The sequence below is a fragment of the Protopterus annectens genome, chromosome 15.part0, assembly GCF_019279795.1.
Source record: "Protopterus annectens isolate FY-2018-M chromosome 15.part0, PAN1.0, whole genome shotgun sequence".
Classification (NCBI taxonomy): Eukaryota; Metazoa; Chordata; order Ceratodontiformes; family Protopteridae; genus Protopterus; species Protopterus annectens.
In genome coordinates, this window is record NC_056749.1 from 17,120,389 (window position 1) to 17,136,538 (window position 16,150).

The window sequence follows — 16,150 nt, forward strand, 5'->3', positions numbered from 1 at the left end:
CACCACCATCCTGAGTTAGTAAGCTAAGAAATAGAAGCAAATTGCCAGGCCTCGGTCACACTTGTTAAATCTGCTGTTGGCTGTAATGACCAGCTTGTCTTAGCAGTGTGGTGTAGTAGGCAGCAGACCAGTTTTTACAGCTGACCTGAAGGACTGGCTTCTACAGCAATTGAGGGGTCACATGCTGGGCACCAAGAATAAATCTTGAATATGATTTCAGGCATTCTTAAGATTGTATGAGAAACTTAGATGTTCACCTCAAGTTTTCGACTGGTTTCTATTTATCCAAAAAAAAAAAATTCAAGAATTGTGAATGGTATCTCTGCCTTATCCGAAATGTATAGAATTTTCAAGTAATACAGTTTATTTGGAAAAAAAGATTGGTGTTTTATGGCGCTTACGTTGTTTAAAATTTCAAGAGGAAACAGATGTTTGCTACTTTAAAGCTAGTTTGTGTGTTAAGGACTGCAATTCCAGAAGTCTGTGTTTCACTGAATGCAGAAGTAAATTGAAAGTTTGTTAAAACAAGTAATGTTAGATGTGAGAAATGACCAGTGGAACACCCCCTGCAGCATGTTGTGGCGGCTCTGAATTTAATAATGGTGAGGAAGAGGGGCTCCAATATTGGGGAGGGTGGCTTGCAGTTAATGGCATTGTTTTGCTTGTGCTGCTTCTGAATGTAGATGACTTGACACTGTTCTTCCATTTTTAAGAAAACTGTTTAGAATGTAGGCGTTTCCCCCCCCCAATTCAACTTCGCTTCTACTGAATCAATTGATGCTTGATATGTTTTGTTTCTTTCAAAAGTGACTTAATGTATCTTAAGGCAGTTTTTGGTAAAATGTATGCTTCCGTTTCAACTGCTAATTTAAGATTACATGTCAGGACGAAATCAACTGCTAATTTAAGATTACATGTCAGGACGAAATCATTCAGTACTCCAAGATTGAGGAAAATGCACAGTTTAATGTGTTAAAATTTGGCTCTGACGCTGCTTGTCTTGTTTTCTCAGCAGTATCTGTTGCCATGATTAGGATTTAAATATGGTTTAAGGGCCACCATATTCTGGCAATGTTTTGAATAAAAAAGATTTCTTCCTATTTCTACAGGTATGGTCTTTGATCAGGAGGGTCATTTCCCTGTTCCAAGAACTGGAACAAAAAAGGTAAAACTAGAGTCTTGAAAAACCTTTATCTGTTTGATGTTGATATACCTGCTCAGAACAAAAGGCATTTATTCTAAGTAAAAGACCTTTTTGAGAGCAGCAGCTGTTAAGATACCAGTCCTGTAGATCTTGTTGGAGGATAAAGTATTAGATGTAGCTGTGGATATCATGAGGGCTTGTTTAGGTGTACCCCTTGCCTGAAAAAATGCTCTTCTCCTATTTATAATTTTGTATAAGGAAAGAAAATCCATGTAAATTGGGGCAGGGGACGTTACATTGCTGCATACCTGGAGCAGGATTTCCATGTTTGTGTTTAGGTCCAAAAGGGGTTGCATGTTTACATTTTTATTGGCCTTCAATGGTAATATCTATTGCAGTTCAGTAAGGGGAGATGTTTTGAACCGTTAAAATTGCATTCTTCTATGCTGTTATCTTTTCTGTTAAAGCTTGGATCCTACATTTTAGGTGTAGGAGATGCTTTATTCTAGTCTATTCTACCTGCAGATCCCCTAGGGGTTTCACAGGTCTCCATGAATTGTTAACTTCATTGATGTACTGTTCTCAAGCCAAAGGTTGTGCAGTCTGTTATATTGGGTCCACTTGTTGACAGACTTTTGTTCTACCCGCCATGGTCTAGCCATGGACTTCAATTTTTTGAGGTATGGTGGAGTCGAGGGGGCACAGGCCTCCTACACAACCACTTTGTAGGAAGCAAGCTCATTTAAAATTGTTTTCGAAATACAGTGCAGCCCACTCTAGGCTGCTGACTCGAGCTGTGGCCTTGATAGGCTAGGTTAGCCATACTGTGTGAAGCCTAGGCGTTAAACTTCCTGCAACTGTGTTGACTAACTTGAAACTGGTACATTTTAAATGTTTTCAGCACTTTTTTATAATAAAAATTGTTTATTGGGTTAAAGGTCAATGCTTAAATTTGTTAATTTACCGCTAGTACTTTGGCATTTCTTGAAATGTACATGGATAAAGTGATTGACTTTTATACAAGTTGTGCATTGTGAACATTGTCCCTCCTCAATGGGTTTACCTTGTTACCAAAGCGCAGTCCTTTTTCACCGAGTTGGTAGTCCTGTTAGTCGCTTTTTTTACAGCTCCTGTAAGTATTTGCAGTGTGCTGCTCCTGTACAGTTTAATATTGGTTGTAGTTGGCAAACCACTTCCTTTTCAAAAAACATGAGATCACTTTGAAGAGTACAGCGTTGGATGGGATTTGACAGTTGTTTTTCGGCAGATTGCAAGGTTGGTCTTCCCAAAGAAAAACTACTGGTGTGTGTTCTTCCCAGTGGAATATCATACTAGGCAGGAGTAATTTTGATTTGTCGTGGCCCCCTCCCCAAGTTAGTTTTGTCAGTTCATGTGCTTCTGGGGGTGGATAGTCTCTAAATGATCTTGTGATAAAGATGAATGGTGCTGGGTTAGTTTGTTTTACTTCCCTGTATCCCAGAAACTTCCCTTTCTGTGGAATATATTCTGTCCACGTCAGAGTACCTCATTAACCCCTTTTTAAGCGCAACCTGTATAACTGGATGGGGAACAGAAAATACACCAGTGGGCTTCCACGTGTCCCTGTTGGGCAGGGACATCTGGTGCTGAATTGTCAGAATATGGGCCAAGTTCTTGGCTGGGCTTGTAAGGCCCTCAGGGCCAGTAGATTAGTAAGCTCCTGTGATCCTATGCTCTTTGGTCTGCCTTTCATGCTTTGAGTAGTCAACAGAAGTTTAACGCCCATGACTCAGCTTTTGTCTAACTTCACCTAGGTTCATGGGAGTGGACTGGAATGCTAGGTAAGTGCGTCTGGTTGTTTCCCTCAATCTCAGTGGTGATGGTAGGGGGAATAATTTTCCTTAGAGGAGGTTGAGGGTGGAGCTGAATTTGTCTACCAGTATAGGTTTACTTGTCTCTTGCCACAGTCATGGTTTCTGTTTGGAAGGTATTTGCCCCCTGAACTGCTTGCTTTTTTCCTTTCACAGTTGAGTTGTAGTTTGCTTCAAAGACTTCACTCTTGCTTTGACAACCCACCATCTGTACTTAATTTGCACTGTCTGGAACAGAAGCAGGCTGAGTTTTTCTGCCAACTTCCCACAGATCTGGTATGAACTGCGTAGTCACCTCGGCATCATTGTTAAACTTTCTCAATCTTTAGTTCTGTCCCTTGTCTCTCAGTTCCCAGGTCTGTGTTGCTGCCGTTTGCATTACGTTACTAAATGGTCCACAGGAGCAGTGCTGTCATGAATTCACAAGGAAGCTTTGACCTTTAGATTCCTTGCTGTTGCTTTTGGTCCCAATCCTTGGATTCCACCTTTCTCAGTTTTGAATTTTTTCCCCCTCTTTCATTATTAGTGAGCAGTTAACAGGGTTTTAGACCAAGCCCAATTTTTCAGCTTTTGTAAGTAAAGACCATCTGTCTACATCTTCTACCCATTCTTTGTGAAAGCTGTCTGAGCATTTCCAAGAACATGGCTTGCTAATCCGAGTTAGTGAAAAACTACCAGAATTGGCTCAGTGTAATACATGTTGTAACGTTTCTCTTGAGCAGACTAGAGAACGGTCTTGAATGCAGATATCACACTGGTATATACCAGATTCATTCTGGTCTGAATCGGAGCACCTGGTCTAATGCTGCAGCATCCAGCTTTCTCTCACTATTAATTGCTGTTGTCGTTTGGTTAAGTTACATTTGACAGTCTTTCCTTTCCCATTATACCAACCTTTTCTCCCTGCTTCATGCGGTTTGCTTTATACAAGTATGGGGTGGCTTGTTTCCTGTGAATTTTTATAGGATACTGATAAGTCTGATCTTGTAGTTAAACTAGCTTTTTTGTTGCTGGAGTTTATGGGTGTGTTGCTGAAAGTGGTATTTCAGTTGGTCTGCATGCATGGGTGCCCTGTCCACCTCTGGTAGCCTTTGTTCAAGTAATCCAGGTCATGCAGCACTCTAGCATCTTGGTTTTGTTGCAGTAGTTGGATACCTTAAAAGGTGTCAGTGCCGTTTTCTACTTCTGCATGTGTTCTAGATCCAGGAGGGTAGGGTCTGAGCTTCACTACATGAAGTACAGCGCCCTTCAGTAACCTTTTTTTAAAGTGACAATCACGTTTAAGGCCTGCCTTCAGCATTTGTGGACAGCTGCATACTGAAGTCATTATTTGGTATGTAATAACTGTAGTGGAATGATCTCCCACCACTAGACCTAGGCACCATACCCTTCACTGTAAGCTGTGCAATGAGAAGGTTTTGCTGCAGTAGTGAATAGTTTGTTTACACCACTCCCTGGTTCCTAACTACCAGCTACATTTTCAGGGATGTGTCTAACATTGACCATGAGACTGCTTGCCAAAGGACCAGTTGGTCCACAGTTGACTAAGCCATTTGAGAGAGGCCCTTTGAGGATCTTGGTGCTGTCAAAACTCTCGAGAGGACACACGTTTATTAACCTGGAAATTGTCTGCGATTAAACCCTTAACTGTTCTAAAGAGGAGAGGTCCTAGGACTGAAACCTGGCAGTCACCAATAGTGATCAGTCTTGGAGGTAAAGCTGCCTATCCTAGGCTTGCTTTGAGGCAGTTTTATTTGCAGTGAGCAGTATAGGGATTACCTGGAGTGTACTAGTGTGGGATGGGGTGAGGTCTAGGTATATACTGTACCACCTTTCTTAATCCATCGGCTTTGTCTACCAGGTTATGTGGGCAGGATCTATCCTTGACAAAAACTGGTTGGCTCAGTCAAGTTTATAGGTAGCCCTTATTCTGTAATTCATTACATAGCCGTTTGGGAGTTTAGTCTTAATGGGTCTTTAGTTACTGAGAAATTGTTGGTGTTGGGTTACTTTAGCTGCAACGTATGTAGGTCTGTTTGGCCAATGTCTGGTAGGGATAGTGTTGGTGTTGCTGCCAACTTGTTCACTGTGTTTTGCAGTGTTTCAGTGGAGAGTTGTATTCGGTGACTATCTTTCTCTCACTGTTGAAGTATTGACGGGGGGGGTGTAGCTAAACATGATGGTTGCAGAATCCCTGTTTGTGGCTACAGAAATAAGCGTAAGATGCAGATCTGTGGTTCCAGGTGTTTACTGATTGAAGGGAGAATGGTGATTATTGGGTTCTAGAGTTTTACTTGGAGGCACCACCTGTGTGGCAGAGATGGGATGTGGGTCTTGACACAGCAAGAAGTCCGTAACCCTCTGCTACTCTTAGAGTAGCAGTAACGCTAAGCTGCCAAATTGTGATTATGCTTGGCTTTGTAGTTCAGAAGGAGCCTTGTGTTAGGTCTGTTAAGGGAAGAGTACAGTATTTGGGTCATTGAAGATATTCCCTTTGAAATTAGGCCAGATGTGCCCAGCATGACAACCAGCACCCAAGTAATGGATGCCTGTAGTGCAGAAGGGGGTAGACTTGTATTGTGCTGTATGTGTATGGTGGTTGAGTAGTTGCTGATGGCGGCTGGGGAAACCGGCTTCAAATTTACATTGGGGCAAATATTTGGTCAGTATCATGACTAGGGCTGAGGATTCTTTGTGGATTGAAAGTTAATTGTTGGTTGCATAAGGTACCATTTTACTATTCGGCACTGGTGGTGGTGCAAGTCAGTAAGGCCTATGAACAGGCTAAAGGAGGCTTTCCTTTCTGCTAGGGTTTCACCGGGTTTGTGGTTACACAAGTATTGAAACAGCACATTCTGTCCCTTTTTGTTTACAACTGGCAGCTTTAACCAAGTTTCCTTAGTGGTGCATCTGAAGTATTTTCTGGCTGTTGCTTTTGTTGTTACTAGCCATGGTGGAGTTTCCAAGAGTTGGTTTGCCTTTCTGTGGGTGGCAACCTGCTTTGTATTTGTATAGGACTGACATTGCTTTGGCGCACACTTGTAGAGGTTCTCTTTCATTTCGGCACATGCACCCTTATTGATTTTCTTAGGTCTTGTTTACAAGCCGTTCTTCAGTTTGCATTCAGTATTTCAAGCTGATGTATTTGCACATGAACTTTCAGCAAACCTTCAAGCTGAGAGGTTGAGTTTCTGAAGCCTATTTTGAAGTAGAAGCATGTAACAGTGTAATGAAAGTAGTGCAGTATTTGGTTTTACTTTTAGGTTTATACTAGGTTATCTACCTTCAGGGTTTTTACATGCTGTGCATCCCATTCCAGTTTGTCCCAGAGTTCTTTGAAGAAGTTGTTTTCACCATTTCTGCCCTTTTGTGGGTACAACCCCAAACTATTTGTTTAGATTGTGAGTATCTGTCCCAAAACTTGGATTCAAGGGAACAGTTGTGATCTTGTGAAAGTTGGCTTACTTTTACTAGTGATGCAGTCCAAAGCAAAAATAGATGTCTGAGTGGAGGAATGACTTCTGCATGCCTGCATCTGATTCTCATTGAAGCTATTGAGAATAGGCTAAGGCTTGTGAATTTTTTTGAATGTTGGCTATTAAAGATTTGAGCAGAATGGTGGTAGTTTTGTGACAGGATGGCTGTTGTGCAGCTGTATTGAAGGTTCTTTAAATTGTCTAGATTTGCTGATTAGAGATGTGTAAGTTTGGGGGGAGTGGTACATAATTGCTGGAGTATTACTTGATGGGAATTGGCTGTATGGTAAACTTACCCTTTTCGCCAGAGTTGAGCTTTGACATCAGTTGGATATTGCATGTTGGCAGAAGGCAGAGTAATCTGCCGTCTCTGCTTCTGCAAGAACAGTTTTACTGCTGCGGTTTCTTGCAAGCATTAAAGCACCACCCTAGCCTTCCAGTTTGTGCTAATTGAGACTTTTAATTTGCTAGGGACAATTTAGTCTTCTGAAATGCGTTGAGATGCAGGTCAGATGTTAAGTTGTCAATCTCGCCTTCATTCTTGCTTGATGGGTTCGGAGCCGATCCCTCGGCTCCGACTCGGCACTTGCTAAGCTCGAGAGTCACTTTTACCAGCTCGAGGCAGCCCCATATCCCATGATGCAAGGCGGTAAGTACCCAGATCTCGTTTGCCGCTTCGCTTATGAGGTCCTCCTTTTACCAGCTCCTGGTAAGTGATTCACTACTTTGATATTTTAGCCCCTTTTTGCTAAAAACCCTTTAATTTTTAGTTTTAAGTTAATTATAAAGATTTTCTGACAGAAAATTCCCTGTCTCTACTAATTTTTTTAGTCAAACTTTACCCATCCCATCCCTCCCCTGTTAGGGTGTGTGTGTGAGTTTTTCTAGTAATACCTTTTTGGTATTTTATTTAATTTAATTTAATTCTTTGACTGGTGTGTGTGTGTTGTGAAACACCATGTCAAAGGAGAGGGTCTCAGGCTTTAAGAAGTGTGACTCGTGCTGTCAGAAGATGTCTCTGACAGACGGTCACACTTCTTGCCTGGGGCCTCTTCACCTGCAGGACTCATGTGCTATATGTCATTCCTTCAGCCAGAGAGTCCTGCAGGAAAGAAGAAACAAACTGATACTTAGGGGCCTTCTTAAGCCGGAGGGCTCTCCGGCTAAGTCGGCTCCATCTAAATCAGCCAAATCTTCCAAGGCCCAGGCTTCTGTGTCTAAGCCTGCGGCCTCGGCTCCGACTCGTTCTGAGTCGATCGGCTCCGGCTGGAGCCGATTCTGGCTTAACTAAGCCTTCGGCACCGATGGCTATCGGTGCCGATTCTGCATCGACCACTTCGGTGTCGGCTCCGATCGGTTCCAACACCGTTACTTTTGTGGCTGTATCGGCTCCGGCTGGAGCCGATGCATCGAGGCTTCCTGTCGGCTCTGATAAGTCCTCGGCTCCGACAGGGTCTATAGTTTCATCGGTTCCGATGGCTCATTCCAGGAAGAGGTCGAGGTCTCCTTCCTTGGAGCCGATACTTTCGGCTCCGGCTTCACCTCTCCTTTCGGAACGGAGCCATCGGAGCCGATCTTCAAGGTCATCCAGACTTTCAGACCATGACTTAGAGAGAGTGGTCAGCAGATTACTTAAGTCACAGGCACTGGCCCAAATGTTACATAGTCCGTCTCAACAGACGACTGTGGTCCACACCCCGTTATAGTTCCTCCTTCAACTCTACCCCAGAGCTTGGAGTTGGAGTCTTCGGGAATGGTTACTGCTACGGCTGGAGGACAGATACCCCCTTCTGTTCCTTCAGCCTCTACTCTTATCTCCTCTTCGAGACCTTCCTTAGAGGGATTTGGTGGTCGGGCTTCCATGGTCTCCTCCGAGGGGGTGAGTGGCATTGGACCCTTGTCCGAACCCGCTCTTCCCCTTGGAGCCTCGGCCTTGGTGAGCTCGGCTCCGACATCTGCCTCGGAGACTTCCCTTTCGGTGGTCCCTGGGGTTCCTAGTTCTTCGGAACGGGTTCTCTCGGACCTGCCTGGGAGGGGAGCATTCGAGGTGATGAGTGTGCTGGCCACTGGTATCAGTCAGCAGTCTGTTCCCGTAGCTCCTCCCTCTATAGTGCCTGTTGACATCTCTGCCACTTCTCTTGCTACAGGACCCAGAGATCCTCCGCCTCAGGTTTCCCCATTGGGAATTTCCCCCTCTTCCGAGGATTCTCCTGATGTTTCGGGAGATCCTCCTAGGAAGAGGACTTGTAAGAGGAAGCATGTAGACTCCCCCGAGTCTGTCACTTCAGATACTGACTTTGATGAGTCAGAGGGATCCCCTAGATCCCCCTCTGAGGATGTCTCCTTCTCAGACATCCTAGAACTCCTTAAACAGAGGGGCCCACCAACAATCCCTCTGAGGATGAGTCAGTATACCTAGAGGCGTTTGGATCTTGGCCCTCCACCTCCTGGGTGTCTCCGCCTTTCGACCCCCTTATGCAGGTTATTGCCCGAAAGGCGTGGGCAGCTCCTGACTCTGTAGAGCCAGTCCCTAGGAGGCCTTCAAAATTTATCACTGCCCCGTGTGACAAGCAATTCCTCACTAAGGGTGTCCCCGCTGATGCCATGGTGGTGGCTGCTGCCACCAAGAAGGAACCTTCCGTACCCGTCCATCCTCCTAATAAGGACTCTAGGACCATGGATAGGTACGGTAAGCGGATGTTTTCCTCAGCGACCTTTGCTATGCGTTCGCTGAATTACCTATGTCACTTCACCAGACTCCAGAGGGATATCCTTAAGGAGCTGGGTGAAGTAGTACAGGATCCTACAGCTGCAGGAGCTCAAGAAAAGATTGCTTCGCAGCTAGGAACCCTTAATTCCATTGCAAACTCCTCCATGCGGCTAATATCATATGCTGCTGATGGAGCAGTAGAGCCGCAGGTACAGGTGTGGCTCTTAGGCGCCAAGCCTGGATGCGGCTATGTGACTTTGCAGATCCCTTCAAGGCGTCCTTCACAAATTCTCCCTTTGATGGGTCAGCTTTGTTTGGCCCTCAGGTGAAGGAAACTTTGACCAGGTGTGAGCAGGACGGCAAGACTCTTTCTGCTGTAGGAGTCCGTTTTCCACCTTCTAGACCTTATCCCAAAGGACAGAAAGGTGGAAAAATGTGGTTCCGTAAATCCCAAGGAGTCACGCCGGATTCACGTGGTCAGTTTACCCCTAGAGGCAGAGGGGGTAACAACAACAGACGCCGCTCTAGAGGCAGAGGGGGTCCAAGAAACCAGGGAAACAGAGAGCCTCTCTCTGACAAGCCTTTTCAGCATCCCTGAGATGTTGCCCGGCTGTCCCTCCTTGGAGGCAGTCGGGGGAAGATTATCACTGTACCCTGAAGCCTGGCATTCCCTCACTCAAGACAGATGGGTACAGTCGATCATATCCAAGGGTTACATAATTCCTTTCGAGGAAAGTCCTTTCCCCTCAAATTCCCTTCCAGATGTACCACCCGGTCTAAGGGAAATTGCAGAGTTAGAAGTTATAAAACTACTGCAAAAAAGAGCCATTCAGCCAGTTACAACAGACCATTCAGAGCCCGGAATCTACTCCAGGTTCTTTTTGGTCCCCAAAAGACGGGAGACTGGAGACCAATATTGGATCTCAGCAGGCTCAACAAGTCTGTGAGGAAGACAAGATTCCGAATGGTCACTCTTCAGTCAATTCTGCCCTTCTTACAGAAGGACAACTGGATGTGCTCAATAGATCTTCAGGATGCGTACTATCACATCAAAATTCACAGACGCTCCAGGAGATTTCTCCGCTTTCGGCTGGGGTCCAGTCATTTCCAGTTCAGAGCCCTGCCCTTTGGTCTCACTACAGCCCCCAGAGTGTTCACCAAATGCATGGCAGTGGTCACGGCTCACCTGAGACGTCAAGGATTCCAGGTGTTTCCGTATCTCGACGACTGGCTCCTGTCAGCCACCACCAGGCATCCGCTTATACAAGCCAGGGATTACACAATAAATCTTTGTTCTCATTTGGGCATCTCGATCAACTTCGAAAAGTCATCCTTATCGCCCTGCCAGTCTATTACCTTCATAGGCGCAAACTTAAACACTGTTCGGATGTCAGCTACCCTTACAGATCAAAGAGTTTCAGACATTGAGTCATGTCAGGATCATTCTGGCCAACAAGAAAGTACAGGCCAGAATGGTTCTAAAGGTATTAGGCCTCATGGCTGCGGCCATTACTCTTCTTCCCCTGGCTCGATTCTACATGCGCCTTCTTCAGTGGATGCTGTTCACACAGTGGTCATACCAACAACTTCCAATGCGTCACCACAGATTCTGGTGACACAGACTTGCAAAGATCATCTTGCTTGGTGGATCACATCTCCTCAGGTTCACCAAGGCAGGTACTTTGTACCCCCATCCCCGATAGCCACTGTCACCACGGATGCCTCCCTGATCGGGTGGGGGGGGGTCATTATCAGGGCAGGATGGTTCATGGGACGTGGCAGCTGTTCGAGTACCATCTGCACATAAATGTCCTGGAGATGAGAGCAGTGCTTTTAACGTTGCAAGCCCTCAACGACTTTCTTCCCGTAGGGACAATTGCAGTCCACACAGACAACATGTCTGTAGTTTGGTATATCAACAAACAGGGCGGAACTAAGTCCTACCCCTTGTGTCGAAGCGCTCAGACTATGGCAATGGGCGATCTCCTCTCATCGGTTTCTGGTAGCAACGCATATCCCTGGGAAAACCAACATTGTAGCGGACAGATTGAGCAGAGCTATTCTCATGCCTCACGAGTGGTCTCTCAAGCAATCTATAGCGGAAGAGATTTTTCTGGAATGGGGTCGTCCATGTTGCGATCTTTTTGCTACTCCCCAAAACAGCAAATGTCCAGACTTCTTCGGCCTCTTCCCTCTATCAGGCCATCCCCCCAGAGACGCTCTGACCCAGGATTGGCCCCAGGGACTTCTTTATGCCTTCCCTCCATTTCCTCTGATCCCTCAGGTTATCCAGAAAGCTACCGTTTTGAGAGCCAAATTGATTCTCATTGCCCCTTACTGGCCTCGACAAGTTTGGTTCCCGTTCCTCCATCATCACCTTTTGGTGCAGCCATGGCATCTGGACCCAGTGCCAGATCTTCTGATTCACCAATCTGGTCAGCTGCACCGGTCTATCCCTTCTCTCAACCTCACAGCATGGTTGCTCCACTTCCTTCCTTAGCCAGGCTTCCTTTGATCTCTAACCCAGTTAGAGACATCATAGTAGCTTCGCTAAAATCCTCTACCAGGAGGATTTACACAAGCAAATGGAAACGTTTCTCTTATTGGGCTAAGGCCCAAAATATTGATCCTTTTACTGCCCCTGTTCAGGCAGTCCTGGACTTCTTAGCAGAGATTTTTCATGCAGGCTCCTCTTCTTCCACAGTCAGAGTTCAATTGGCTGCTATTTCCAATTTTCATGTCGGGATAGCAGATCATAATATTATGTCCCATAGGCTCTGCAGGGCCTTCTTGAAAGGAATTTTCCTACTAAAGCCTCCAATCAGGAATCCTCCTCCTCAGTGGGATCTAAATTTAGTGCTGACATCCTTGATTCTTCCCCCCTTCGAGCCAGCTGTTTCTTGTTCCCTGAAATTTCTTTCTTGGAAAACTTTATTCCTAGTGGCTATTACATCGGCCAGGAGGGTGTCTGAATTTCATGCTCTATCTGTTCGACCCCCCTATTTGGTTTTTCACAAAGACAGAGTATCTTTGAGAACTAACCCAACCTTTTTGCCTAAGGTCGCTTCAAAGAACAATTTGAATCAATCCATTGATCTCCCTGTATTTTTCCCAAACTATTCAGACAGAGCTGAACAAAAGCTACATTATCTTGATGTCCACCGTCAACTTAGATATTATTTGGACAGAACAAAAAAATTTAGAAAATCTGATCAACTTTTTGTTTCCTATCGGATAATAAAAAGGCCTTCCTGTTTCTAAAGTGACCTTGTCCAGATGGCTTTCTTCGGTCATCTCGGAAATTTATCTGCTCGGGAAAACAGCTGTGCTCAAAACCTAAAGCACATTCAACTAGGAGCTTAGCTACTTCTACAGCCTTTCAAGCTAGACTTCCTTTAGACACTATTTGTGCAGCGGCCACTTGGGCCACTCCTCACACTTTTGTTTCCCATTACAAATTGGACTTGGCCTCCAGGGACAGAGCCAGTTTTGGCTCTACAGTCCTCAAGAGTTTGTTCCATTGAGCCACCCAGGATAGAGGTGCTAGGGACGCGGTCCCATCAAGCAAGAATGAAGGCGAGATTGACAACTTAACATTAAGAAGTTATGTACCTACCATAACGTTCCATGTTGTCTTCTCTCGCCTTCTTTCTTGCGACCCTCCCTCCTTCCCCCTGGCCTGGACAGACCTTGTATAAGAAACTGTTATGCTGAAGACCATTCAGACCTGGTCCTTCTTCCATCTGTAAGTTTTCTTTCTTCCTTTGGGAAGTATTTTATGCTTGGTGCTATTGCCCTTTGTCATCAAACGAGATCTGGGTACTTACCGCCTTGCATCATGGGATATGGGGCTGCCTCGAGCTGGTAAGTGACTCTCGAGCTTAGCAAGTGCAGAGTCGGAGCCAAGGGATCGGCTCCGAACCCATCAAGCAAGAAAGAAGGCGAGAGAAGACAACTAACATGGAACGTTATGGTAGGTACATAACTTTTATTTTCGCAGTAATGCTGCTTACTGGACTTCATACAAGATAACCGTGCTATATCAGATGTCTGTATAGCAGTGTTGTGGTCTGGAGAAGCTGTCTCGACTGGTTCGTCTCCATTTTGATTATGGGACTCTAGTGGCTTCTTTCTCCCCCACAAAAAAATAGAAAATGGTGGCTTTTTAAGGGCTGAGTATTCTACCCATGTTGTAAAGCCAAGAAGAAATCCGTCTTCACTGTAGGGATGCTTGAAGTAGGTCTGAAGATGGACATCTGTCTGCCTGCAGCTAGTAAGTATAGTGTACTTAACATAGCATTCTGGGTTTAGAAAGTCTACCCCCACCCGCCCAACAATTTGATTATGTTTTTAAATGTAGCACCAGACAGAAGTGCGACTCGTACTTTGGTTTTGATTTCTTGCTTGTGGTATGAAGTAATATGCTGTAGGGCTCCCTGGTTTAGACTGGAAGTTTACCCAAGTATATCCTTTCTGTTCTCGGCGGGGTGGGGCTTGACATTGGTTAGTGCATTCTTTGGCCTTTTTAAATGCTTTCCATTGCTGTCATCACCACTCCAATTTGAAAATGTTAGGTAATGAGCGATGCTGAATCCATATCTGTAAGGGCAGTGCTTCATTCCATCCCAGCCAGTGTATGCGTAGGTAGCAAGTAAGTAGTGGCAGTCTTTAAACCGTGATTAATGAGCCTTTTTTCTTGTGCAGGAATACCGTGACAGAAGAGTACAGAGTACCAGATGGAATGGTGGGAATGAGTAAGTACCACTTGTGCACTGTCTTCCACAAAGCGTGGAGTTTGTCTGTTGAACTTGCAAAATGCGTCTTGTCCTTGGCATGAATTGAGCCGAGAGTATGCAGATTAAAATGGCTCCAGTGTCTTGTCAAGTTCATGTTTTCAGTGATGCGCCTGTGATGTGGTTAGACTGCTTTTAAGTTTAAAGTCAGCTTTGCTAGTTAAATGCTAAGATATTCTTTGGCAAAAATATGTAGTCCTTGGTTGCTGTTAGGCTGTGTGCTGCTTGCTGGTGTACCATGTTCAATTGGCAAGTAATGAAGTTTAAATATGTTCCTTTGACTTTGGGTTTTAGGAGGAAGTTGCATACCTTGTAAATGAAGGCTTTTTGTATGCAGTGATGGCATACTGAAGATATTTGAGTGAATAGATAATTAGCCTAGCATGGTGCTATGAACCTGTTGGCCTGCAGGCCCTTATAAGCCTAGCCAAGAATTTCGCCCATGTTCCCACAAGGTTTTCCCTGTCCAGCAGGGATCAGAGGCTTTAGAGAGGGGAATACAGAGGAAACTAGTTTGCCTTTGTCTCTGGCTTTAAATGGTATCTTTCAAGGTTCGCAAGGGTTTGTGGTATTGCTATGGGCAGGATTAGTCATCCTGTGTGGAGGTTTAGTACCTTCAAGGAGTTTGAGCACTTCACCAAAAGCTGGACGGGGGAGAATATGGCAGTAATTGGCATCATCCTCTGCGAAGGATGATTCATTCCTTCTCAATGAAATTGAATTCCGTGGTGACCTGGTCTGTTCTAACCTCTGGAACTGGTAGCTAGTTGTAGATGTTGACTGGGAGATATCTGCTGAAAGAGAATAGGGTTTTGGTACATGGCAAGGTTTGGATATTTCTAAGGTATCAAGAAAAAACATGCACGGAAACAACTGCACGGCTCAATAGGGAATCCAACAAAACAGAAAGCAGGAGCCAGCAGAACATGACCCAATAAAATGCTTTTATTAGTAGAATAACATGTAAAAATTAAAGCAGAGAGTATGCACAAACCGGTTTCGGCTGGTAAACTAGACACAGCCTTCCTCAGTGTTAAACAAGCAACTGCAAAACTGAAGTTAAATACACTGCAAACAAACATGATTGGATAGATCTAAAGCTTGTCATTTAAACCTGGCGGGAATAAGCCACCTAACTTAATAATCCATTTTTTCTCTTTAGAATTTAATAGTGAATGCCAGCCTGTTTTATTCACTTGTTTGCCATGAATAATATCAATAATAGTGAAAAGAAAAACTAGCTGTGGAATGTTTGGTGATGTTTGTATAGAGCATTGTGAATTCTGCCCTTTTTGATATTGCTGATGTGCTCCGAGATCCTTAATCTTAATGGTCTGGAAGTTTGACCAATGTAAAATGCGCCACATGTACATGTGGCTAAATATACTATCCAATCGGAGCTACAATTAGCAAAAAATTTTATATCATATACAGTGGCAGAATTTCTACTAGTAAATTCTTTTGTTTTGGAAACTTTATTACAATGAGTGCAATGTCCGCAGGGATAACAACCAACAGGTATGCTGCCAGTAATAGTAGTTTGTATTGGTTCTGGGTGACTGTTAACATACGCATGTTTATAATGGTTAAATTGACTGCCCAAATAGTTTGGATATTTCTATCAAAGGATGAAACATATGGTTGCTGTCTAAGGAGATGGCATGTCAGAAAAATCTTGATTTCTATAAAAAGCTGTTTAACAGCTGTTTTAGGAATGCATGTTTCGGAATATCAAAACATTGAACTGCATATGGTAGAAACTGTATGAAATTGCGGAAAGTGTTTAATGGGCAAACTTCCCACGCTCCCTGTGTGTGTGTATATGTGTATACTTTTCCTGGTTAGGGGTCGCCACAGCGGAACTCCAGTCCCCTAATGATTGGCAGATTTTTACGTGCAGAGTTGCCAGCCCTGACGCACAACCTTCAACAAAGGTACGCCCATTCACGCATTTCTCCACGCAGAAGTGTGTGCGCTTGTGCGTGCGTGCCTCTGTGTGGGTCATGGCCGAGACCATATGATCGGCATTTGAAATCTCGACCATACAAGTAAAACACAAACTTACCTTTAATGCTGCTAGCAGGGGGTTCCGCCATAACTTAAATATACCAACTCTGAGATTGCACTACAGTGTGTGGAAATCTCTCCATTCTGCATTAGCGTGATGCCGGTTCCCT

The 16,150-nt window shown here is 44.6% G+C and overlaps 1 protein-coding gene across 4 annotated transcripts in view; it reads left to right on the forward strand.

The window, feature by feature from the left end:
* The window catches only part of LOC122789663 (KH-type splicing regulatory protein), a 441,911-nt gene that overhangs the window by 20,043 nt on the left and 405,718 nt on the right, over positions 1–16,150 (forward strand). For all 4 annotated transcript variants that reach the window (XM_044057076.1, XM_044057077.1, XM_044057079.1 and 1 more), the window contains exon 5: positions 13,885–13,934. In XM_044057076.1, the coding sequence (XP_043913011.1) occupies positions 13,885–13,934 (50 nt within the window). The remainder of the gene's footprint in view (positions 1–13,884; positions 13,935–16,150) is intronic.